Source organism: Macaca fascicularis, chromosome 2 (genome assembly GCF_037993035.2).
Source record: "Macaca fascicularis isolate 582-1 chromosome 2, T2T-MFA8v1.1".
Lineage (NCBI taxonomy): Eukaryota > Metazoa > Chordata > Mammalia > Primates > Cercopithecidae > Macaca > Macaca fascicularis.
Genome location: NC_088376.1, coordinates 21,319,953 through 21,346,525, shown reverse-complemented (window position 1 = coordinate 21,346,525; position 26,573 = coordinate 21,319,953). Strand labels below are relative to the sequence as shown.

Here is a 26,573-nt window from a genome sequence, read left to right as displayed (position 1 = left end):
AATGTGTCTTCTCTCTCTACCTCTTTCTCTCATATGCCCATGTCTACTTCCACATACATTTTCAGAACTCCCTGTGTCGTATCTTCACCCATACTAGGACTTCGATTTCAAAGAAAAATAAGGCAAGGTCTTGCCCTTGAAGAGCTGACATCACTGAGGTTTTCCCTCCTCTGACTTGAAACAGGATATTGTCTCATTTTTTTTTCCTTACTCCCAGACAGGAGACAGAATGCCTGGCTCAGAGTAGACCTTCACTATACATTTGTGAGGGAACGAATTAAAGCCACTTTTTACCCCCCAGCAATCAATGTTGTTATTATCAGTATTATCATTATCCCCCATAACTGCTCTCTAGGAAACTGTGCTGGATGATAGCAGCGAGAGCCAAGATGAAGGCAGAAAACCAGTTAGGAAGCTTTTGCAATAATTGAAGTGAAACGTGACAGTGGCTTGGGCAAGGGTGGTAGAGTTGGACAAGATGATCTGGCATTGGATTCTGGATATATTTTGAAGGTAAAGGCAGCAGGATTTGTGGAAGATATGAGGAATATGGGATATGAGGGAAAGAGAAGGACAAGATAATAAAAAAGCTCAAAGTTTGGGAAACTGAAAGACTGGAGTTGACATTTACTGAGGTGGGAAAGACTGAGAGGAGAAGGTTTGAGAGCCAGAAAAGCAGGATAACTATAGGACATGGAATATTAGAGACACAGAGTAAACCTTGACATGAAGCTAATCATTTGCATAGATGAGCTTTGAGCACAGAAGAGAGCCCAGGTTAATTATAAATGTGGGAGTCACCAGTACATGGGCTTATGGATGGTATTTAAAAGGGATATGAGTGTAGATAGAAAAGAGAAATCATTGGAGTTCCTGGGAACTCCATATTTAGAAGTCCTGAGAACAAGGAACAGTCGGAAAATGAGGTGGAAAAAGAGTGAACGAGCAGGTAGGAAGCAAATCAGAAGATCATGGAATCCCAGAAGCCAAATGAAGGAAACGTTTCAAGCATGAAAGAGTGATTCAGATTTAGCAGCATGGAGATCACTGGTGACTTTGACAAGAACAGTTCTGTTGATATAACAGAGATGAGAACCCAAGTGGAGTGGGTTTAAGAAATAATGGGAAGAGAGAGAGTAGATACTGTGACTACAGAAAACTTCCTGAAGAAGATTTGCCATAAGAGGAAAATGATTCGGAGGCTGGACCATGAGTGGAATTAAAATACATTTTTAATAATTTTTTTTAAGATGGAAGACATCATAGCATGTTTATGTGCATGGGAAGAGAAGGAAAACTAATGATGGACGAGAGAGAGAAGACAGTTCCCTGGAGCTGCATCTTTGAATTCATGAGAAGAGATGATCTAGTAGATAAGGAAGGGGTTGATTTTATGAGGAAGGTTGGTTTGACCCTGGATAGGTAGAGTGATAGGCATTGATGCAAGAATTTAGGAAGATATGCTAGTGAGAACTGATGAACATTCTCTTCTGATTATTTCTGGTTGCTTAGTGAAAGAGTAAGCAAGATCATCAGCAAAGATTAGGTATGGGGGAGAAGGTATTACAAGTTTGAAAAAAATGAAATTAAGTGATGATAAAAATGAAATAAGGAATAACAAGAGGTTATGAGAGTAAAGGGCCTAGAGCAACATAGTGGTACTGCTAGGCTGCACCAAAAGCCCATCTGACATTCATAAGACCAGCTAGCAAGTTCTGGCCAGGCTCAGCTACATTGGTATAAGTGTGGTATAGGGTGAAAGTTTGATGTAATTAAGGTAGGGGTTTCCCAGAGTATACACTTTAGCATGAATGCAAGGAAATAATTATAATGATGAACTATAGTATCTTTGTTGGATAGAAATAAGGCTATGAGGGATGCAAGGGATGGTGGAAGTGTGACAGGATCAACTGACCACAGGACCAATGAGGTGAAGGAAATGTTGAAAATGGGGTGTGTTTAACACCATTCCAAAATGTAATGGCTTAAAATAACTACAAGTATTCTTTCTCAGTTATAGTTCAACCTAAATTGATTCATTTAGGTTGGGCTTGGCTGGGCTTGCCTCTAAGCTGCAAACTAAGCCAGGTTTGCTTCATGTGTCCCTCATTCCCCTTAGAACACCAGGATTGTCTGAGTATGTTTTTCTCATGAAAACAGCAAACTTATAAGGTGAAAATCCCACCACACAAGTACATACCAAACCACTGCTTGCAGCATGTCCTATAATATCCATCAGCCAAAATAATTCACATGGTAAACAACAATGAGGCTAAGGAGCTATAAGTACAAAGCTCCACCCAATTATATGTCATATCCCATCAAGTTGAGAGCCTCAGGAAGTTACACACGTTATTTTTGCTTAGGGTCAACCTGCCCTTAGAATGAGTGTTGAAAAGGAAAACATTCCACTTGGAAACTGGGCCGAGCTTGAGAATTCTCAGGTATTTTTTATATCACTTCTCTGTATATAACATAACGACTTTCCTGCCCAGTAAGAAATCTGAGATTGACAGCTGTGGCTTTTCTAAGAATAAAGTATGAGATCAAAGGAAAGGAAAAGCAATTGGGCCCTGGAACCCAAATCCAGAACATGACATCATAGTCAGGAGGGAATGTGTGTGCAGAGGAGCAGCCCATGCAGGGATGCACTGCATATCCATTGAGGTGTCACTCACAAAGATTACTGTGCAAATGGAGCCTCCGACAAGGATACACTCACAGTTTCCCTGAATATGGGTGGGGAATAAATAGGGGTGCTAGGAAAAGTGAGCATAAACTGCAGCCTATTCTTTCCCATGAGACCACCTCGTGTATAACTAGCATAGTGTTTCACAACAATAGTTATAATAATGCCTGCAAGTGACACCAGTAAGTCACTTGCAGCTTACATAAAGTTTTTTAGTCCATTACTATATTTGTTCCTTATAATAGCCATTTTAGTGGTGAAAAATAAAGTTAGGGGTAGGAAGATGGGAAAACAAGGCAAATAGTAGCAGAGCTGGGACTAAATCCAGGCCTGTGTATTTCCAAAACCCAAGCACTTACCAGTATGCCATGATTTCTCCAACAGCCTCTCTGCATTTTAATGAAGATTCACCAACAAACCCTGACAACTTAACCAAATAGGCCAAGTACCCCGGGCAAGCTCCTATCTCACAGCCTGAAAGCCGTGGAGCTCAGACAAGAAGCAGCCTGGACAGCTTTCCTACCTTCCTGCTTACCTACGCCCCCTCTCGTGGGAAATGCACTCAGACAAGCAACTACATCTGTAGGAGCAATCACACGGTTAACCCAGTGACAGCTGCTGTAATACATTCCCAACTCATCAAAGTTCCTAACAAACAGTTTGTCTGCAAGAATTCAAGAAGCATGTACGTTCTTTAGGCAAAGGACTTTTTTTAAAAGCAAGAAAGGAGATGATTCCTCAAGTAGATCGTAATGAACTAAGACTTGTCTCTCTGTGTATATGGTTTTTTTTTTAAAAAAAAAAAAAAGAAAGAAAGAAAAAAGGTTCTCTCTAGTCTAAATAAATCTTGATGGCTTCCCAGAAGTTACGACAGCCTGTTGAATAAACAGACAGCATTTACATTAACATTTCTTTAGTTCTGTTTGCATGCAGTGGTTTTTCTTACTAAAAATAAAAAACAATTTTGGCGCCATGATGCAATCCTTGGCTTCAAGAGCCTATGCTTCCTTTATTCTGTCAACTGGATTTTAGAAAGAAATTGGTAGAAGTAAAAGGTGGACTTAGGCCCACCTAAAGTAGCACTTCTCAAAAAATATTAACATGCATAATAATTATCTGGGAGGGGGGTCTTAAAATGCAGATTTTGATTCTGATTCCATAGGTCTGGAGTACAGCCCAAAGTTCTGCAGTTCTAACAAGCTCACAGGTGATGCCATTGCTGCTGATCCATGGACCGTACTAGGAGTAGCAATCATCTAAAATTTAGACTCTAGTGGATTCCCCGTGACTGTTCTTCAGGGTAGGCTCTTGTTTCTGGAGTCTTCTCTTTCTTTCTACTTTCATGCACATTGTGAGAGTCTACTTTCACCAATGCACTAGCAATTCCGAAATCTTCATATCCAATCCAAAACTTGGACTCTTCACATGGGTGTCTCTCAACTTGACATGCCCAAAATCGTGCCCATCATCCTCCTCACCACTTCCTATATTTGCGCTCTTGTTTGTTATTGTCTAATGTCCAATGGAACTACCACCCATATAAATGTCCAAGACACACATTCATAAATCAACCCAAATTCCTTCCTTTACTTCTTTTTCATCACTTCAACTTTATTAAGGTATCATTTATGTATTACAAAATGCACCTATTTGAAGAGTTTATACTTCAGTAAATTTTGACAACTATATACTTTTATGTTACCACCACCACAATCAAAACATAGAAGATGGTCATCATTCCAAAAGATTATCTCAATCCCATCCCATCCAAGGCCCCTAATAACCACTGATCTATTTTCTTTCACCATAGTTTTGCCTTTTCTAGAATTTCATGTAAATGGACTCTTGTGTCTAGCTTCTTTCACTTAGCACAATGCTTTTGAGATTTGCCTGGGCATACATCAGTAGTTCAGTCATTTCTATTGCTGTATAGCCTTTCATTATATAAATTATCTTAGTCTCTGACTGGCTGGGAAGTCACCCTTTCCACTAGCATGGAAGAGAAAAAAGCCAACAGAACTGGTCCTACTAGGATTAAGTGCAGTGCCAGGTTATCCCACACAGAGAAAAGAAAGCTGAGCTTATATACAAAATCAACTAGGTTTTTTCGAGCAGGATCTTTGATATTTTTAATATTAGGTGTATACACACATATATCATTAATATTAGGCATATACAAAGATTAACCTTACCCATGAAGGCCTAATTAATATTAGGTATATGTAACACATAATTAATATTAGGTGTATATAACACATATACACCTAATATTACAATGAATATTAATAATATTAAAGATTATATTTGCCTTCAGGTAAATATATGTAAACATATATGTTTTAGGGCCATAAGAAGTGGTTAACAAGTGAAGATATAAGATAAATGTCCCCCACTCTTTTCTGCTTTACATTTTAGCTTTTCTCTCTGCATTGTGAAAAGAAATGGAGGCTACTTTAGACAAAATGCCCAGCATATATCAAGTTATAAAGTGGGTCCTGAGGAACTTAGGGCTTGGACCTAGTGCTATATATCAGAAGCATAGCAGACTGCTTCAGGCCCCGGCTAAAGAGAAACCTGAAACAGAAATAACTTAACTTGCCACATTCCATCCATGGGGCAGCCTCCATCACCCAAGAAGAGGCAGCTACCAAACCCTGGGCTCTAAAAGGCTGGATTTAATTATTTACTCTTGGTGTCATGACAGACTCATAAAAGATATAACACAAGCCCCCCCAGTCAAACCGCTCTGGTTATCTCCGAGCTGGCTCCACAGGCTGACTTTTGAATGAAGGTGTTTTTATAAGGACGTGGTGTACACTGAGCTGGAGGACAAAACCACTGGAAGACAGATCATCTCTCAGTCCTTGTGTTCAGCAATTGCTAGGGCTGCAAATTTGGAGCTCGATAATGGAGTATGCCCCACTGCCAAGTTCCATTAGATGGTCTGTGTGGTCTCGAAGTCTCATGCTCTGTGAGTATAGCTTTGTAGATGATAGTCAAGAGAAACTATGGAAAGGGCAACCCCTCTGTATCAGCTATTACCACAATAATAAGAGCTCCTCTATGTAGAAGTGGAAAAAACATGGCAATGGCTACCAAAATCCCTTTAGAAAGATTGAAAAATCCTTGAATCTAGTAATTTTTAATCTTCAGACTATTTCTTAATGGGATGTAAAGATAGAAGCAATGATAAGGGTGTTAGAGCCCAGTGTTCCATGCAATGGGAAACAACCTAAATGTTATTTAAGGCAGGAAATAACTTAAATCTCTCTTAATAAGGAGTGATTAAACAAATAATTATATGATGATGCAATGAAATGTTGCTCAGCTGTTAAAACATAATAATGTAGATCAAGGGTTAGAAACATTTTCTGCAAAGGGCCAATGGTAAAAATTTTTGCCTTCATGGGTAAGGTTATCTCTGTTGCAGCTATTCATGTCTGCCATTCTAGTTCAAAAACAGCCAGATATCATACGTAAATGAATAGGCATTGCTGTGTTCCAATTGAACTTTATTTACAAAAACAGGCATTGGTCAGGATTTGGCCCTTGGACCATCATTTGCTGAAACCTGGTATAGATGATGTTCTCCTTGACATGTAAGGATGCCCACATTATATTTACTAGTGAAAAAAAACCATATTAGGAAGCATACAGTATTCTTAAAGAATAATAACAACGTATAAGCCTGGAAAAGTTCTAAATGGCAAGGTTGTGTTTTACATTTTTTCTTCTTCGTGCATGTACTTTTTCTTCCCAGGGGAAGGGGAATATAAAACAGAAAAGGGTGTTTTAACTTAAAAAAAAAGTGATCGTACCAGAGAAAGAAATTGTCCTAATGTAGAGTTAGCAATGGCACTCTTATTAAATAAAATCTTCCAGTATTTTGCCACTGTCAATCAACTCAGAAGCTGAAAATACCACATTGTCACCAGCCACCATAAAAAGCTAAATTGCATTCATGGAACAAGTCCAACTCAAGCCACTTTTTAATTCAAGTATGACTTTTTCAATTTATCCTTCCAAATTCAGCCTGAGGGCTCCCCCCAATCTGTGATTCTTTCACTAGTCTAAAGTGGTGTGACATTTGACAAGTTTTTGAACCTGCAGAGTGAAGCCTTAGAATTCTTCTGTCTGAGCCCTTTCTGCAATAAAAGTTCACAATTTGGTGAATCTATGTGGAGGAACCTTTAACTGTTGACAGAGAGTAGTTTCTGCCCCGGGATGCCTATTAAAGTTATAATGGTTATCACAGTTAGGGCGTTGAAACTTTGTGGTCAGCTGCTGCCTATTCAGGAAGTTGTTGTGTTTCGTTGGTTGTTTCCTAAAGCCTGTTCCATTGTGGTCAGGGGACATGAGTATTTTCTATTCATAACCTCAGCTAAGCTCAAGTTGACAGCAGTTTAAACTGAAATGGGGTGCCAGGTGAACAAGAACTATAATTTTCTCACCTGCTATCTAAGTTGGAAAGAGAGCCCATTCCAGAGAGAACAAATGAAATTTAATATATGTTGGGGTTGGACTTAGGAGCAAAGCCAAAGTTGTTTAAGGTGATGTTCTCTTAACATAAAATTTCACTTTCATAGACCTCCAACTCGACATATCTGAGGAACCAGACCTCTCTACAGTTCCTGTCTGGGACTATGGAGTCTATGGTCTAAGACAAGCATGCAGCAAAGAGAGGCATTTGGCAGAGAGGCAGGGAGATAACAGATGCATGAGAGCATTCCATCATTTCCAGTGAGCTTTAGTTAAGGGAAAATTGTTCATTAAATGGAGAGCCAGAGTTCTGGGGTAGGAATGACAGCCCTAGCATTTTCAGCAGGCATTTTTAATCCCCCTCTCCTGATCCCAGCCTCTTCTTTGGGCCTCTTGGGGACCTCTAATGAGCTCTCTACAAGGCAAGAATCCTCTTATCAAAAGAGAATGGGCTCCCAGCTGACCTCTGTGAAATAATTTACCTTTTACCTGCTGCGTTCCTTCTTTAGAGAACAAACCGCACCACACATTAAGCTGTGAGCTAAAAGTGGAACTTTCTGAGAGTACAGCAGAGCGTTTGCTTTGTCCAGCTAAGAAATCTGTGTTGGCAAAGAAATCAAGCCAGAAACAGTAAGCAGAAAAAAATAAATAGGGGGAAGAGGGTTTGTCTCTAGTGTGGTATTTTAGCACTTCCTCTTTTCACCTGTTTTGAGTTTCTGTGGCATTGTTGAGAATCTACATAGACAAGAAATGCCGTAAAAGATCTTGATATCCAGTAGGGTTGGGGAATGTACATTCCTTGTTATACCAAAATTGCCAGTAATTGGGCATTGTGTGTGTGTGACTATAAAACCATGCTTCTGTTGAGAACATTGAAAAACTATGTGTGTGGTTCAAAAAGAACAGACTTTAAAAGTCAGGCAATTGGAATGTTAGTCTGAAGTTGGCTCTTATTCCCTTAATAAGAGGCAGGGGAAATGGGTCAAAGGTCATTAGGATGGATAATGAGGGGACAACACCAGGGAAGACTCACTGGCAAAGGGTAAAGCTTTGACCCATTAACTGCCATTTACCAGTAACTCCATCAACATTATACTTCTCTTTTCTATCTAAACTGAAACTATTATTCAAAACTTTTATCCAGATTTTCATTCATTTAACATTCAACAAATACTTACTGAGTGTCTATATTCCTTGCTACCCAAATTCTGGTTCATAAAACATCAGCATGCATATCATCTGGGAGTGCGTTATACTGCAGAATCTGAGGCCCTATCCCAGCCCTACTGAATCAGAATATGCATTTTAATAAGATCCACAGGAATTTGTATACACACTCAAGTTTCAGAAGCACTAAATTATGTGATGAATATTCACCGTATGAATAAATGAGTGAATGAACAGCATTAGTTCACTAGAGGCTCCCCATCAGGATAGTCCAGTTTTGCTGTGTTTACATGGGAGAATTCCCACCCCAACCCCCCAACTTCCCCCAGTGCCATAGATCATGTAGGCTGGCTTGGTGCCATTGCACACTGGGACCTCAGAAACACACGAGTACAGAATTGAGGTGAGTGAACAGGAAAAGCAGGACCTCTGTGAACTGAAAGAGTGAGGGCTGCTGCTCAAATTTCATGTTGAAAACTGGGGCTTGATCTGGGTGAGCCATTTGCATGGAGTTACTGTGATGTTTGGTGTACAGCAGGCTAGGTTTTAGATTCTAGAAGGTAAGTTTGTTTTGGATTCAACCAAATGGATTGGAGTCAAAGGCCAGACCAGGATTTGGGTTACAATCAGGCAGGTAACCCCTGAAAGAAGGTTAGAGGACAGGCTAACACAGGGACCTATGTAGATGTTCAGGGATCTGTCTGACATACCTGACTTAGCCCAGCAGGAGTAATGCAGGATCTTAACAGTTGCAAGAGGTGGGAGAAGTTTTTTGTGGCTCTGAGTTGGCCAGCAGTATACTGCGGGCTGCCCTAATTAAGATGGGCCCGGCTGGTGCAGTGGCTCATGCCTGTAATCCCAGCACTTTGGGAGGCCAAGGTGAGCGGATCATGAGGTCAGGAGATCGAGACCATCCTGGCTAACATGGTGAAACCCCGTCTCTACTAAAAATACAAAAAAATTAGCCAGGCGTGGTGGTGGGCGCCTGTAGTCTCAGCTACTCGGGAGGCTGAGGCAGGAGAATGGCGTGAACCCGGGAGGCAGAGCTTGCAGTGAGCCGGGATTGCGCCACTGCACTCCAGCCTGGACAACAGAGTGAGACTCTGTCTCAAAAAAAAAAAAAAAAAAAAAAAAAAAAAAAAAAAAAAAAGATGGGCCCAAAGTTTGAAGGACTGAGCCTGTAGGTTAATAATGGTGCAGGCTGAAGAGAGGAGTTTGGAGAAAAGCTGGAGCATGCTTTCACCCAGAAGGAGGAGAGTGATGAAGAGAAATAATAATGGCAACCTTGCACAGAAACAACAACCCTTTTGACCTGAGTATTGTAAAACTGAAAAACAGGGAGTTAGCAGGTGTTACTGCAGCAAAGCTGGAAACTGACCACAGGGCATTTGCGTATTCTTGCAGCTTGTTTAGCATTACTATTCTGTCCACCCTTACCCAGTGGGCTCTGTGACAAATGAAACACAAGAGCTATGCAGATATTATTCGTTTTTTTCCCAGACTTCCTAGCTTGCCTTGATTATGCTTCTACGCTGATATGTTTTGCTTGAGAGATGATTTATCTCAGTACTTCTAAGCTAACTGAGGTGATGGAAGAGGAAGGCAGGAGCAATTGTTCAGGAGTCCCAGACAATGATCAGATACAAATGCTTTCTTGTAAGACTAAGCCAAGTTCATAAACATCTGCTTTTCATCTACCAAAAACCTAGTGCCTCATCATCCTTAGACTCATCATTTCCCCCATCAGCATCCTCGCAGTGTTGTTCCTTCCCACTCTCAAACCATGGTGTTCGAGGGCTCCTCCAATCTGGGCTCCAGGGATGGACACTGCATTCCCTTGGCCAGTGATTGACTCAGGTTTGGCCCATGACACAGGCAATTGGCATATCCCATTATACCATCTTCTCCCAGCTAAAGCACTGAGTCTGTTACTCATGTTGGCCTATTAAGACTTGATTCTGGAACTTCTGTCAAACTGACAAGGGAATATTCTGATAGCCTGGAAACTGGAAGGGTTTCATATTAGTGTTTCTGGGAACTATCATGGGAAGAAGGGAACCTACTTGAGAGTAAGGCTATGATGGAGGAGAGCAAAGGCCAGAAATGAAACAGAAAGAGGCAGGGGGCCAGGGTAGAGAGAGAGAGACCTGTTGATATCTTCTAAGCCCTTGAATTTAGCAATGCCTCAAGCTTGTCCTTTTGTGGACAATTATTTCAATTATACAAGCCAATAAATTCCCTTTTACTTATTGAACCAGTTGGTATTCTATCTCTTGCAACTAAGAGTTGAACAGCATGCTAGGGTATCAGCAGTCCTCTGACACTGTTGCACTGAAACAGACATCTTCAGAGCTGGACATGTACAACAGAGGAGGCAATGCTGGCTGGGTCATTTTCTAAATGAGGAAAATGAGACAAAAAAAGTCAGCAAGTGCATTCCCTCATCTTTGGGAAAATACAGCTTAATAAAACTAATTGTTTCCATTTGTTTCCTTGATCCACACATGGTGAACTTATCATTTCTCGTGTTAGTCACCATCTTTAATCTTGTGATAATACAATAGAAAGCACTACTATCTTAGAAAACTGAGGTTCAGAGTGGTTAAGTCGTTTACCTTAGGTCAAATGGACAGTATATCTCTCACTTTGTTTCTGAAAGGAAATGCTTCAGTCAATTGACTTTTTTTCTTTCAGTCCATTAAGAGCCAAAATGCCTGACTGATTCTTGAACCACTTAATTAGTAATATTACTTGAGCTCTCATTATATATCAAGAGTTGACATGAGCAGAGTTACCAAAGAGCTTTATGGAAAGTTGGGTCCAAATGAAAACATTAAAAAAGGCTGGGTTGTGAGTAATCTGGGGAGGCTCAGGCTCCAGTAGTAAAATAATTATTTAAATGCTATGTAGGCACCAGGTGTGGTGGCTCAAGCCTGTAATCCCAGCACTTGGGAGACCGAGGTGGGTGGATGACCTGATGTCAGGAGTTTGAGACCAACCTGGTCAATATGGCAAAACCCCATCTCTACTAAAAACACAAAAATTAGCCAGGTGTGGTGCTGGGTGCCTGTAATTCCAGCTACTTGGGAGGCTGAGGCAGGAGAATCACTTGAACTGGGGAGCCAGAGGTTGCAGTGAGCCGAGACTGTACCATTGCACTCCAGCCTGGGCAACAAGAGCGAAACTCTGTCTCAACGAAAAAAAAAAAAAAGAAAAAAATTCTAGGTAGGCTACATTTGTGCTTTTGAAAATAATTAATTGAGCATTTTTTCCCTACAACTATTTATAATCATACGCATCAATGACATGCACAAAATGGCCACTAAGAGCTAGAGGCAAGACAATACCGTTAAATAAGGCCCCATAATTTTAATAATCTTATCTCTATGATATAGAAAGGGTTTTGCTTAGTGTGAATGGGGATAAAAAGCATGGGTATTGGAGCAATGCAAAATCTAGGTTTTTTTCCTTGCATTCTGCATTTTTTTGTTTTTTACCACTAGCTATTGTCTTCTTAATGCCTCTGAACCTCAGTTTTAGAAACATCTACAATAGTATTAGTGATAGCCCTTCAGAGTGGCTATTACAATGAATAAATAAGGTGCCTTGCACAGTGCCTACCACACAGTAACCATTCAACACACCTCTCCCTCTCCAGGGGAAGGTAAGAAGACTGATTTCCTGGTGAGAATTTTAGAAATTATCCTCATCAACACATGGTCCCCTGTAAATCTAGCATGCCTTTAAATTGATCCAATTAACCTTTAAGTGAAGAGAACTTCTGATTTAAATATTAAGTTATTTGTAGAACTCTTATTTGTGTGTTTGTTTTTAAAACTCTACATAGCTCCATAAAGCTTTTTAAATACTAAAGATGAAAGCAGAATTTTATTTTAAAGTTAGCGATTCATCTGTATTGTTTCTGAGGGAAATAAAATTAAAATGATTGTCCTATAAATACTCCTGAGACTGGATTATGAAATCTACAGGAGAAAATTGAGAAACAAAGTTTCCATGACATTTCATATCTCTTAAAGTATGCAATACACATTAGAATATTAAAAATGTAGAAAAGAAGACAAGCTGTAATATTAAATAATATAAACAGTATTGAATCTTGAAGTCATCGTGTTATGTAGGCAGAGATATTTTTCCTATTAGAAACAGAGTTAGACAGAGATAATATATGAAGAAATGCACCCCAAATTCTAGAATAAAGAAAAAGGGGGAAAAAAAGAAAGACTTGAGTAGTGATTTGGAAATGTGGCCAACATGAATCTTCATGCTACCTCAATTATCCAACGACAATGGTAACCAGTAGGAAATGGTCACCTCAATTATCCAATGACAGTGGTAACCAGTAGGAAATGGTTACCTCAATTATCCAATGACAATGGTAACCAGTAGGAAATGGTTACCAATGCAAGGAAGATTCTGTCCTCCTTGAAGTGTGGGATGGGGTGTGTATGCGTTTGTGTTTGTGTATGTGTGTGTGTGTGTGTATCTGCGTGTGTGTGCGTATGTTGTGTAGGAGGTGGGAGAAGGAAGGACAAGCATAGGAAGTAGAGGAGGCCAAAGGAATTTTAGTGGCAATTGTCCTACTTATTCATATCCGGAGCAAGAACATGGCCAGGTGAGAAAGTTCTTCCTCCTCACACATGCATTTTAGGGGCAAGCAGATTTGGAATAATAACCATGACTTTGGAATAATCTTTCCGAACTGGAGCACCTATTGTCAAATGCTAATGGTCCTACTGATAAGAACCCACCAGGCAGGTGATGAGATCAACAAACATGGGATATGACAACTTTTGTTGTCATTAAAAGTATTTCCAATGAAAATAGTTCCTAATATGTGACTGATCAAAGATGATAAGCATTAGCATAGAATTAAGTCATTTGTTATGTACTTCATACTAAAAGTTACATCTTTGTCATGAGAATTATTTTCCTGGAAAGACAGGTGATAAGATCATCGAAAAAGTTCACAGTGGAATTAATAAGCATAATTCAAAAGCATTTTAGAAATAAATTAGCAGGTGCCAAGACACGCATTACTTTGGTTGTGGTTATTTGAAAGAAACACTCTCAGAGGAGAATTGTTGAAGGATGTAAGAGAAAAGCATTCCATCTGTCTTAGAGACCAAATGAGCAACAGCCAGCCTTTTCTTCTATCACAGACAACATGGACGTTCCCCCAAAGCTGAGATGACTCTGTGGTGACTGGAGGCCAGGCAAGACCATTTCCTACCTGTTTTAGGGGTCTCCCCAATTCCTGTGACATCTTTTTTTTGGAATTCTGGCCCCCCCTCCCCCTGATCTATAGTATAACAATGAAATGACAGAGAGAGGCAGCCCCACTTTCTGAGGACAGGAAGGAAGAGCCCCCAAGCCAGGCTGGGGAGGTATTGTGGACGGTGACTCCATCCTTTAATTATGCTGTGGAGCTCTGCCTCCCACTGACAGCCACACTTAACTACTGACTGGTATAGGAAGACGAGGCAGGGGTGCGGTCACTGCTATTGATGACCATGCCTACTTTCATTCCTGCTTAATGGGGATGCCATCGCAGGACACACCACAGTAACACCAATCAGTGATCATTTCCTTTCGCATGTGTATCATGAAGAGGTTGCCAATCCACACTCTTTGACACAAATATTTTGGGCTAATACTGATTAGGATTTTTATGTTCTGAAGATGCTTCAGGTGTTGTTCCTCAGAAGTGTGTCCTTGGATGAATTTGTTAGGAAGTATTGCCAGGAAAACCAACAGATAAGTGAAGTCAGATCAGGACAGGTTGGAAGCCAAGCCAGAGTTGCCTCATTAGGTTCAGTACAACAAAGGGTGCCTTTGGTTCGGTTCTGCAGGGAAACTGTGAGAGTGAAAAGCACAACTCAGAGCTGTCCTAATCAGGGGTGAGGGTGCTGGAGGATTGGTTCCCATGCATCTCTCTGTCACGGAATAGGGGTGGCCTCTGCAGGCAGAAATTTCTAGCCGTTACTATAGACAGCAGGAAATGCTGGTTCCACCAACCTGAGGACAGTTCCTATCAAAGACTGGCCGGGCTCTGTGGCTCACACCTGTCATTCCAGCACTTTGGGAGGCCGAAGCGGGCAGATCACTTGAGGTCAGGGGTTTGAGACCAGTCTGGCCAACATGGTGAAACCCCATCTCTACTAAAAATATAAAAATTAGCCGGGTGTGGTGGCACACACCTGTAATCCCAACTACTTGGGAGGCTGAGGCAGGAGAGCTGCTTGAACCCAGGAGGCAGAGGCTGCAATGAGCCGAGGTTGTGCCACTGTGCCCCAGCCTGGGTGACAGAGCAAGACCCTGTCTCAAAAATAAAATAAAATAAAATAAAATAAAATAAAATAAAATAAAACAAAACAAAACAAAGACTAACAGATGCAGGCTGTTGAAAAAGGAGGTGTACCAGGAGGCCAGTACACAGAAGCTGTCAAGGGGTCCAGGGGGCCTGGGCCAAGCATTGGGTAAGTCTGCTCTAGGCTGACTTTGCACTTGAATTCCTTACCACTATTATAGTGTTTAATTCTTGTGTCAAGCCTATGCTTAACAACTTTTTAAAGTGGAATCTACTATTATCTTCATGATACAGATGTGAAAGCTAAGCATTAGAAAGGTTAAGTCCTTGGTCAGAGGTTATAGAAGTAGAATATCATGGAGCTGGCATTCTGATCCAAGTTTATGTTTGCTCAGGGCCTAAATTCTTAATGATGCTTACTTATTATATTATGTGCAAATAAATTTAGGAAATTCTAGGCTTTAAGTGATTTGTTTCTTGATCCTTGAACAATGTACAATATAACTACCTATATACTTATGAAAATTACAAGTATTTTCCTGAGTTATATAAACAACTTTTTTGCACATCCCAAAGATGGTTAAAATGTCTGTGACAAATGGCATGGCTCAAGAGATTAAAAAAGCAAGTGTATGTAAAAAATAAATTTATGATATTTTAGTTTTTCTAGAGTGATGGCAAATTAAATCTACATTATAGGAGCAGTATCATGTAAAAAGTAAAATGAATATAAAATTATATGCTTAGTCTTGAGAAGAGAGACAGAATCTTTAAATTTGGGAGACTTGGGAGACATTTTCCTTTATTCATGGCTTATAAGGTATTTCTTTAAGATTGTAGTTTGTAGTTATATCAAGCTATACTCTATAATTCATTTATTTAATTCCTATTCTCTACTATATGAACATAATTACTGAGAACAATCAATATATCCCCATTTGATAAATGACTAAAATAAGAATAGCAGATTGCAACACACCAAGTTTTAAGGAGGTGAAGGATATTTACTGTGATGATACTGAAAGCTCCTCTGGCTTCTAGAGAAAGAGTAATTTCCATTCCTGCTTCTCATTCCACTGACTGAGGTTTGTCTGTTTGTTTGGTGGATTAGAAATGATTTTCAAATAGGCTGCTGGATACATCTAACAGAATCCTGGGATGGGGACTGGAAATGTTCTGGAATTTATGTCCTGCACTCTGAGGTCATTTTCATGAGACTCCCACATAATTCTTTCTTCTCCAGACCATCGAGCAGTCATCAATCAGAGCTGTTTGGGAGGAAGGAAGCAGTGGTAGTTTCTGGGCAGAAGAGCCATGATCCCACATGAGGGGGACGAATGTGTGTGAGCTCCAAGGTTCTGCTGGGGGCCACACACCTAGGCAGCCAGGGTACAGTTAGCCATATGCACATGAGCTCAGGGACAGAGGAAGGCAGCGGGGAGGCATCTGCTCGGGACCCTGTGAGATACCGTCCAGAGACCTCCTGTCAAATACAGGGCCCTAGGCGTTTCTCCAGCCTTTTTATCAGGTGGTAATTTGATATTGTGGCATTCGGTACTTCATGGCCCCAATTTTTCAGGTCTACTTTTTCTGTGTTCTTTGGTATTGCACTCTGTGGCAGACACAATCCAAGGTGACCCCAATGACCATGCTCTTGTATAATCCCCTTCCCTTGAGTGTAGAGTGCACCTGTAACTTGCTTTTACCCACTAGATTACGGCAACAGGATATCATTCCTGTGATTTGGTTATAAGATTCTATCTTAGCAGACTGGAGAGAGAGAGAGACTCTCCTGTGGACCTTGAAGTGGCCAGCTGCCTTGATATGAACTGTCTCTGGAGAGGGCCACATGGCAGGGGACTACAGGTGGCATCTATGGTATCTAGCTGCTGAGGACCTAAGGAAATAAACCCTGTCAATAATCACATGATCTTGGGAAATGATCCCCAGGCACAGCTGAGACCCCAGCCCTAGCCAGCACTGATTACAGTGGTGAGGCACTGAGCAGAGAACCAGCTAAGTCCTACTCAGACTTCCAACCCACAGAAATTGTGAGATAATGTCTGTTATTTTAAACTGTGAAACTTACAGCAATTGGTTACACAGCAGTAAAAGCGTGATACAGCTCCCCACACTAATGATAGATTTGACTGTGTGATCTGCTTTGACCATTGAGAATGAAGAAAACAGCACAAGCAGTGGCTTGTTAAAATAGGTGTGCATTTCTGCATTATCTTTTCAACTCTTGCTACTGCCACAAAAACACATCTGGGCTAAGTTGCTGAAAAAATGTGAGAGACCAGGGAAGAGAACTGATTTGTCCCCTCTAGGTCCATCCTAAACCAGCTAGACCTCAGTCAACCTGCCAACTAACCACAGACACAGCAGAGAGTCTAGCAGAGATCAGTGGAGCTCTGCTCAGATAGGCAGAACTTCTAACTGACCCAGGAACTCATAAGAAAAAAATAAATGGTTGCCACTTGAAACCACTAAGTTTTTAGGTGCTTTGTTATACAACATGTGTAGCAATAGACAATCGCTACAGGGACCCACCGATGAAAGTTGAGGTATGCATTTGAGCTTTGACACATAAATGATTGCCTTCTGGAATATTTTTTAATCAAAAGACTTAAGAGCATAAAAGAAGAAATTGGGAAAGCTGGTGAGAGAAAGGAGATGATCAATTGCTGTAAATTCTCAGTAAGAGAGAAATTATTTTCCAATAAAATTGAAAATACATTTTAAAATTATTTTAGCATTTTACAGGGCATATTTAATCATAGCAAAAATAAAAGCTATTTGCATATCTTACATAAATCTTTTATAGAATCATTTCTTTTTTCTTCTCTTGAGGATCTCCGACTTTCAGGTCATTCTAGAGTAGGTGTGCTCATGAAAGAAGTGTTGCAGAGGTTTTAGAAAGATAGAAATCATGTGCAGAGAAGTACTTCCCTCTGCCTTCCACATGACACCCCATTAAATAACTACGGAACATTCCTTCCCTCTAATAACACAGCTCTGTGCAGGAAACCCTGTCTGTTCCTTGGATAGGAATAGTGGGAGGGGAAGAGGTGTCAGGGAAGAGACCCACATGGGAGGGGTGCTAGAATAACAACAAAAAGATACTGTTAGAGGCTAATAGGAAAAAAAAGCACATTGAGGGTATTTTTGCTTCTGTGGGCACAGGCCTTTGTCTTGGATCCTGGGCTGTCCAGAAAACAGAAGCTCTGGGCAACATGAGATTAGGGGTTTCTCTTCCTTTCAGAGGACAGCTCTGTTCTTGTTTATCCTCACAAGCTCACCACTGGGAACAATGGAATACAGGAAGCACTATAGTTTTGTTTTGACCCACTAAATGTTAGTAAGCAAAATGCACCCAAAAGTTTTTCAAATAATTTTTGTTTTTCAGTTTGGAAGAGTAAAATAATAGAATCTTTCTACAGCCTGATTATCAACTGGTTTGCTTGCAAACAACTAAAATAATTTGCAATGTTTCTTTTCTAATTTAGCTAGTACAAGTATATTCAAATCTGCCTGCACTTATCCATTTCAGTTTCACATATACTTCTTGTAAAATTTGCATTGTCAGACAAAATGGGCCTCAGCCCATGGATGAAAGATGGGGAACATAGCCCCTGGGGCAGAATCACACTCACTTAATGGGAGATAAAAGTGCTTCTTTGAAGAGTCTAATGTCTTTGGAATGCCTCCTAGGGACCCTGTCCTGTGGATTCCAGCAGCCAGCAGGTTATGAAGAGACTTTGGAGCCTTTTGCTACTGTTCTGGGTGGTCAACTTGTTGGTGATGGTGCCTGGCTAAAAGTCCAGCAATAGCTGCATGCTGGTGAAGCATCTGGTCAGCTCCTTCTGGGAAACCCAGCAGCAGGAATCACTGAAGGCTCCGGAGCTATCCTTCGCCATTGCTCACCCCCTAGTGGGCAGCCTGCTGGATGACCAGGGCACTAGGCAATTCCTTGCCTTCTTCTTGCTCTCTGACTTCTCAAAACATATTTTCTATTTGAAGATTGTTCCACCTCCATGAAAGATCTATCCTTAATTTTTAGTAAGTCAAGATTTCCCTTCTGAGTACTTATATTTATTAACCTCCCTCAAAGTAAGGTTAGGTTCATGGAAATACTTCATGTGTTTTGTCATGACATGAAGTATCCCTAAACCATTTCCATTTCCTCCAAAATTCACGGCAGTATGAGGCAAACACACAGAACATGGAGGGCAAGAGTTTTAGCTAAAATTTAATAGCCATTTATAAGCTTTATATTCTATTTCAGAATCTTGACTCAAATGGCACTTGAAATGCAGAGCTAAATCATGGGTTAAGAATATCATTTTGTAAGTGACCTTCACAGTCTGATTTAAAGGTGCTAAGGCCTTAAAGCAGTTGTTCCTCTTGGTTTGTTATTTCTGGCACAAACTTCTCTCTGCATGTTTTATGGGACCAGTTTTTAACATGTTTGCAAAAACTTCAGCTAATTTTTAATTTGTGAACTCACCATATCAATTCCAACTATCCATCTGGATTTGTTGATTGTCAAAATGACAGCCATACTCCTCCATACATAAAGACAAAATTTGATCTTTGTTCAGGAGAAAGCAAGGTAAGCTATTTCCAAATGAGAGCATTTAAACAGTCACATACTTCTCTTATCTCTAAATACAGTAGCTGGGGCCAGGGCAAATCTTCACAGTACAAAAGGAGAGGAGAGAAAAAGGCAGCTTCTCATGTTCTGAGGAATAACATTCAGTTTTGAATTAAGACTACAGTTCATTTACTTTTAGGATAATGCAATGATCTGTATCTTAATTTTTTTATATTATTAGATAATTGTTATAAACATGCAATAAAGCATCTAGTATACCTCACATAGCAAGTATGCAGCTGTGATTTTAGGGTATGTGATCTTCATTTTTAAAAAACAACTATTGCCCATGAACTCAAAAAATATGTAAATTGGCAATATCCATCAGTTGCCCCATGAAACTCATAAAATCTTTCCTGTCCCTCTTGCAGATCTCAAAACGACATCACAGCAGGACTATAATCACCCACAACAGTCATATTTACAAGATGCAATTTACTGTAATGACACATATAAGAATTCCTTCATCACAAAGTTGTTTCCCTGAGACATTTGTGTCTTCCTAGCAATATGAAAAACAGCATTCAAGGGTAAGCGTACTGTTAGCAGCACAGTTCAACTGAAAAAATAAGCTACTCAAACCTGTCAATTCTCACTAAAGGATAACTAATACAATCTCAAAGATATAATATAAGTATACATGAAATTCATTTATCACATTTAGTTGTTGAACATGAAGAATTTTATATTTGGACAGAATTTCACCCAAGGAGTCAATGTCAATATACGGAAGCATTAAGCTTCCCTTATGTTGTAGCCCTTCATAGTTGTGTCTCCAGGGTGCCAAGAAGCTGTTTCAGATAGATTTCTTTGCATTGCCTCTCCAAGTGATTTCAGTGCTCATGAAAATCATCATAGAAAAAGTAAAAGGCAAATGATAAAAGTTCCTTAAAAAGAAGATTTTCCTGCCTTCAGACAGAACCTAAAGTCATTTCTAAAGGAGCCCAGCATATTGACTGTGCATGATTCCTCACTACTTCCAAAAAAAGAGAGAAATAGCAATACATACATTTTATAATACATCAAATCAAAAAGAGGAATGTGGGTTCTATGCATATTAATACTGACAAAATTCAGTAGCCAATATTACAGTCTTCACACATCTTAAAAATGAGTGGTGATTAATGAATGATATTTCTGGAATTGTACATAACCAGTCCTATATTTGTTTTTGGACATCAAAATTCACAGTATTTAATGAGTCATAGATGATATCTATAGGAAGACCTTAACCTTTAATCAATTATACCATTTGAGTAAATTTCATAACAGTGTTTCTTAATTGTGCTCTGCTTTAGAATGCCGAACCATTCTGTGAACACTGCCTAATGCCACACAAATGTCCACAATAAACAAGCAGCATTTCTCTAGGTTTCTGAAATTCACCCACAAGTAGTGGGTCCAAATGTCCATGTTATTATTCCCTTGAAGTCTCCATTTAAAGACTACATGCCTGGAGGAAAACAAAGTTAACAACAAGCAAGCAAATATTCCTGCTGCAGTCGCTTCCCTGAGAATGAAACATTTTGCTTTTAAAAAGCAAATTAAGGTTTCAAGTACACATAATTCAGAAAGAGCTGGTGGATCGAAACATAATTAACGGAAGCATTTGTGTTTCAAAAGTAATCTGAAAAGACTGATTCACATTCTATTCCATACAAATATTCAGTTATGGAAATTAGGTGCATTCACAGGGATTTCACTGCACAACAAATCATTAAAAATTATACAAGAGAAAGGGAAAAAATAAATAAATGCAATCAAGAAAAGATTAGGAGGTCTATTAAGTTCATGTAACAACTCCTTTGCACTAACAGACAGTTTGGAGAATCAAAACAAAATGATCATTCTTGGTCATGAGGGGAGGTGCTCCATATTTGAGTTAGAAAGGCTTCTAAAAAGTTAACTTCACTGTTGGGATGTGACTCCATGTACAAAACGGTGCTTTTGCCACTGTCTGACTTTCTCTTAGAGACATGGGAAAATGTAGATTCAGTGATTGTGGTAGTTTAGGGAGAATTCAAATAGAGCATATCCATACTTTTAGCAAAACAATACATCTATCCACATAGAGTTGATAGGCCTGAAGCTGTTGTTGAAAAGGAGAGCTTCTGCTTAACTTTCACTGACTTCTAGCATAATAAATACCCATTCTTATCACCTAAAAGAGTTACAAGCAATGGCTGGGCACAGTGGCTCACACCTCTAATCCCAGCACTTTGGGAGGCCAAGGCGGGCAGATCACCTGAGGTCAGGAGTTTGAGACCAGCCTGGCCAACATGGTAAAACCCCGTCTCTACTAAAAATATAAAAATTAGCTGGGTGTGGTAGCACACGCCTGTAATCCCAGCTACTCGGGAGGCTGAGACAGGAGAATTGCTTGAACCCAGGAGGCAGAGGTTGCAGTAAGCTAAGATCTCGCCATTGCACTCCAGCCTGGGTAACAGAGACTCTGTCTTAAAAAAAAAAAAAAAAAAAAAAAGTTACATGGAAAATAAGCCAACTATATGCACTTTAAAGCACCTTCAAATAAACCATTTCTCTTCTCTTATGGTATGCCTTTTGAATACTATTCTTTTCTAAATTCTGTTTACTATATATTACCATTTGGGAAAGAACTTGATTTCAAACTCTCACCCCACAATTAGAATTTGTGCCTCTCTAGGCCTGTGCTTCCTGCATGAAGAAATGTGCCCCTTCCATACATTGAAAGATATAAAGAATTATAGTGCAGGTTCAAATTAACTTGGAACAGAAATAAAATTTTGCCTGGATAAATCAATATCATAGCATTTTGATTTTGTTTATGAATTTTACATATGGATAATAGGTTTGAAAGCTGAAACTGAAACTTCCATTACTGTATTTGCATCTATTATCTTACCTTACAGTGTATCTGTAATTATTAATTTGGCTTAAAGAAAGATCCATTGACAATCTTCAAAGCATTAGTGCATGATTAAAGGGAATTTGGATATAATTTAAGTATTAAATATGCTTATTTAAAAAATAGTGTAGATTTTCATACTAGACAGAAAGAAGGTTATGGTCTTTCAAGCCCTGTAAATATATTGAACTAAAATCGATTCAATCATACTAAAAAAAAAAATCAATGTAAACAAAGATGACAGAACTCCATGAAAAGTAAATAAAAAGTATATTTCAACTTTCAGATTACTAATTATGTAGAATAAATTGCTCTTTAGGTAGCTAGAAGTGTAGACAGATTTGGCAATGAGGGCATTTCTTGTCATTACACCAGAGTTTTAAGAAGCTGACTGAAGAGAAGGAGTTTAAGCCCAATGAGAATCTAGTAGATTTTCATCATAATTCTCCCTGCATAAAGGATGATACACAGTTTGGCATTCTGATTTCTCTTTCGTTGAGCTGTCTGAATGAGGAAAAAAGGGATTTAACTTATTTTCATTTCAAATTCCCAAACAATAAAAATTCATAAACAATTTAGGTAATTGTAATAAGGAGGGATTTAGGATGAGGAATATTGCATTTTTTTCATAGATTCTATGAACCCTTCAAAGTGCTCTAAAAATACTATAAGTTTGATGAGCAGCAAAGCATTAGTCTAATCAACACCTCTCTTCTTCCACCCTCATGTATGTACATATACACACACTGTACAGCAATATATTCTATTAGTCTAACTTAAATCTGACAGTTTGACAGTTGCCCCCAGAGGCTGTGCAAGGTTACAAATACTGTCTACACTGTATCACAGTTCAAGACCACCAGCACCCAAGTGGTTAAGCGAGAACCAACCCGTCCATTAAAAAAAAAAAATCAATCACATATTTTGAATTTCTTTAAAGATACAAATGGAGGATACAGTGAATCACCCCATATATTATTCTGAGTCCTGTAACTGTCTTTATCTAAAATATGTTTTGCATATGGAAGGCTAGATGCCTTTAAATATACTTTTAGCAATTCTGAGTATTAAATGTGCCTTTGAAAAATATGACAAGTTTTTTTTTTAATGTAGAGGAAAATTCTGTAAGAGCGTTTTTTTGTTGTTGTTGTTTTTGGGTTTTCCCCCCACCCCCGCAAAGATGAATTTTGCAACATTTCCTCCCAGCAGCACACTGACAGCTCTGCCATCCTGTATATAATGCGTTCTGGCAATGAAGCCCTCAGGCACTGCAGCTGTCATATACTCCAGCACAGGACCCCCAGAAAGAAGTCCTGCAGGCCCCACGGCATCTTGGGCTTTTCCACACCCTCCAGCAGCACCCAATCCTTGGGCATCTTGCAATAGTGGCTGAAGTCCAGAACTTGAACTTCACTGAGAAAACCAAGTCTACTCAAAATGCAGCATTTTCATCTTTTGGTTGGGTGATTCTTGGTCCCCCATGGATAGGAATGATACCTATAAGATTCAGAAGTGGAAAGAATTCTCTATAGTTACAAATATTTTAGTTCATACATTCAATTTCAAAAACTGGGGCTCAGGCATAAGAGTAAATAAATGACAGTAAATAAAAAGATGATTATTTTTGTTAGGATGGGAACATTTTTAGAAAGCTGCCTTTGCCTGAAGTCTGGTGCTAACAAGACCTTTCTCAAATTATGAACTCAATAGGAACTGATAACACTTTGTAGTAGAAAAACAAATACTCATTCAAAGTAGCTTGTATATTTGAATACCTGTGTAGGTTAAAATAACTATTTTACACGCTTATCATCAGTCAATAGGGCAAATAAAGCAATTCAAGTTGATTCAATGTAGATTTCTTGTTATCTTGTATATTGTTATTTCTCAACATATATTTTATTAAAAATAAAATATTAATGTAATACTCAAGTATATTCATAAACATGATATGCTCATCATCTGTTTATTCATAACTTGGATGATTTTATCCTCACAAACAACAATGATGAAATTAAGGCATATTAAGTTGTATCCTCCTGGTAAGCAAGCTAAATGTTTATGTATGTGAAATGTAATTTATCATACAATCATGCAAATGATCAAAAATAGAGCCTGCTTTGGGAAGAGCTGTGAGGCTGGCCAAGGCTTTTTGACCTTCTTTAATTTTCTTTACATAGCTTTCTTGCTTCCAACTCAGTCCTAGCTCCCTTCTTCCCAGAAGCCCAGAAATGAGAAATACCCCACCTCAGTCAGGTCCTTGCTGCTATTTCTGTTCCAGTTACATTTTCTTTTCCTAATGCAGCATTTTATGCCTGAGACATTCTTCCTAACTGTCCAAGAAGTCTCCTCACGATTTAAACAGTTCCAGAAATCTTCCTTAAAGATAGCTAACAGATAGATAATGGCTTTATCCTGAGACTTTCAGTCTGAAAATGGCACCTCTCTATTCTCTTCCTTAACTAAATATAAACCCATAATTTAAGCCAAAAATGTACCTTCTCTTGAATTAATCTTTGAGTGAGTGGCTGGCTAGATGATGTGTGTACTATTCAAACTGATAGTCTTAAATTGTAAACTTGAAGAACACAGGAATTATGTATGTAACTTTCTTGGCATGGTGCTTAATTCATTTAAGAACAAATTTTGCAATGACGATGATGACAACGATGACCACGTCAATGAGAACAATAGAGATCTGGGTAGACCGTGGTAAAGGAGTGAAAAGAGTGTTCCCCATTTCCAGCCACATAGCTAAAACAGCTTTCCTCAATTGTGTTCATGTAAAGAGTGAGGAAAACACTGAGGTCAACAAACAAGGTCAACAGATTTCTTTCCTACAGTACATCTCAGAGTCTTTAATATAGTAATAGGTGTCAACTTTCTCCAAAAACAAAAAATTGTACATTCTGAGTTTCCCAAATATATGTGGCCATGAAACTTTATTTTTCAGAGACTATGTATTGACATCTTTGATAATATTGCCCATTCTATGAAACCTATTGGGGAAAAAATGCAGTCTACTAATTCTTAATACTGATTCTAAATACCTCTACATATGCTGTGACATTTAGCATCCTCCATCCTTTGACTGTGGAAAAAAGCATGACAGTGCCAGATAATCTGATTTGTACTTGGAGTTATGTGTTATTTACAGTTTATGGATTATTAGGTGCTTCTAATTTAAGCCTGACTTATTTCTTGAGAATTATTTTGGAACACTAGTAAACAAACAGTGGCTTTAGGCACAAACAAGGGTTATTTTTACAAGCAAATTCTGGAAAGTTTTCTCCCAAGATGTGTTCTATCATTGCTATTAGAAGTCAAAAGGGGGTCGGGTGCGGTAGATCATGCCTCTAATCCCAGCACTTTGGGAGGCCGAGGCAGCTGGATCACCTAAGGTCAGGAGTTCAAGATCAGCCTGACCAATATGGAGAAACCCCGTTTCTACTAGAAATACAAAAATTAGCCAAGTGTGGTGGTGGGCGCCTGTTAATCTCAGCTACTTGAGAGGCTGAGTCAGGAAAATCGCTTGAACCCGGGAGGTGGAGTTTGTAGTGAGCCGAGATTACACCATTGCACTCCAGCCCAGCCTGAGCAACAGAGCAAGACTCCATCTCAGAAAGAAAGAAAGGAAAGAAAGAAAGAAAGAAAGAAAGAAAGAAAGAAAGAAAGAAAGAAGAGAAAGAAGAGAAAGAAAGAAAGAAAGGAAAAGAAAGAAAAGAAAGAAAAGAAGGAAAGAAAGGAAGAAAGAAAGAAAGAAAGAAAGAAGGAAAGAAAGAAAGAAAGAAGCCAAAAAGGGAATACCATGGATATATGGGTTTTTAAATGTGATTCATTTTAATTTAGAGCACTTTAAGGAAATTTAATGTAATACCCAACTTATATTGCTTAAACTTGACTGTTCCAAGGTATGAATATAATACCTTCATATTATATTCACAATTACAAATATAACTGAATAATCTTTTGCCTTTGTTATAAGGCATCCTATTATCTGTTTATCATAATAAGAAAATTTGCGTGTCTTTTAATAAAGCAGTGTGTCTTTGGAACTAGATCTGTGTAAAACCTAATGAAAGTAGAATTGAAAAAGAATAATGATAAATTCCAAAATAAGACTTAAATATTTTTTAATAAAGGGAAAATAAAAGTTCTTGTAAGAGCTTCCTTAAGTTCCTTGCACACTTAGTTTTCCTTGATATTTAAATGATTTTCTGCAAAAAATATGAAGACATTCCTTGCCCATGATCCCAAGTCTCTGAGGAAATGCAGATAAAATGACAAGAGTGATCTTTGCCCCAGTACAAGCCAAGGGCACCTGAAATAATAAGGCTCAGAGTTAAAAACAGAAACATTCATACTA

The 26,573-nt window shown here is 39.0% G+C and overlaps 1 protein-coding gene across 9 annotated transcripts in view; it reads right to left on the bottom strand.

Moving 5' to 3' along the window:
- Nucleotides 1–18,902: 18,902 nt before the first annotated feature.
- NEK10 (NIMA related kinase 10) overlaps nucleotides 18,903–26,573 on the bottom strand; it is a 271,626-nt gene continuing 263,955 nt past the window's right edge. For 7 of the 9 annotated variants that reach the window (XM_065539836.2, XM_065539837.2, XM_065539838.2 and 4 more), the window contains one exon: nucleotides 18,903–23,704. In XM_065539836.2, the coding sequence (XP_065395908.1) occupies nucleotides 23,656–23,704 (49 nt within the window). In that variant the 3' untranslated portion in view covers nucleotides 18,903–23,655. The remainder of the gene's footprint in view (nucleotides 23,705–26,573) is intronic. The other 2 variants (XM_065539835.2, XM_065539839.2) reach the window with 2 other exon arrangements.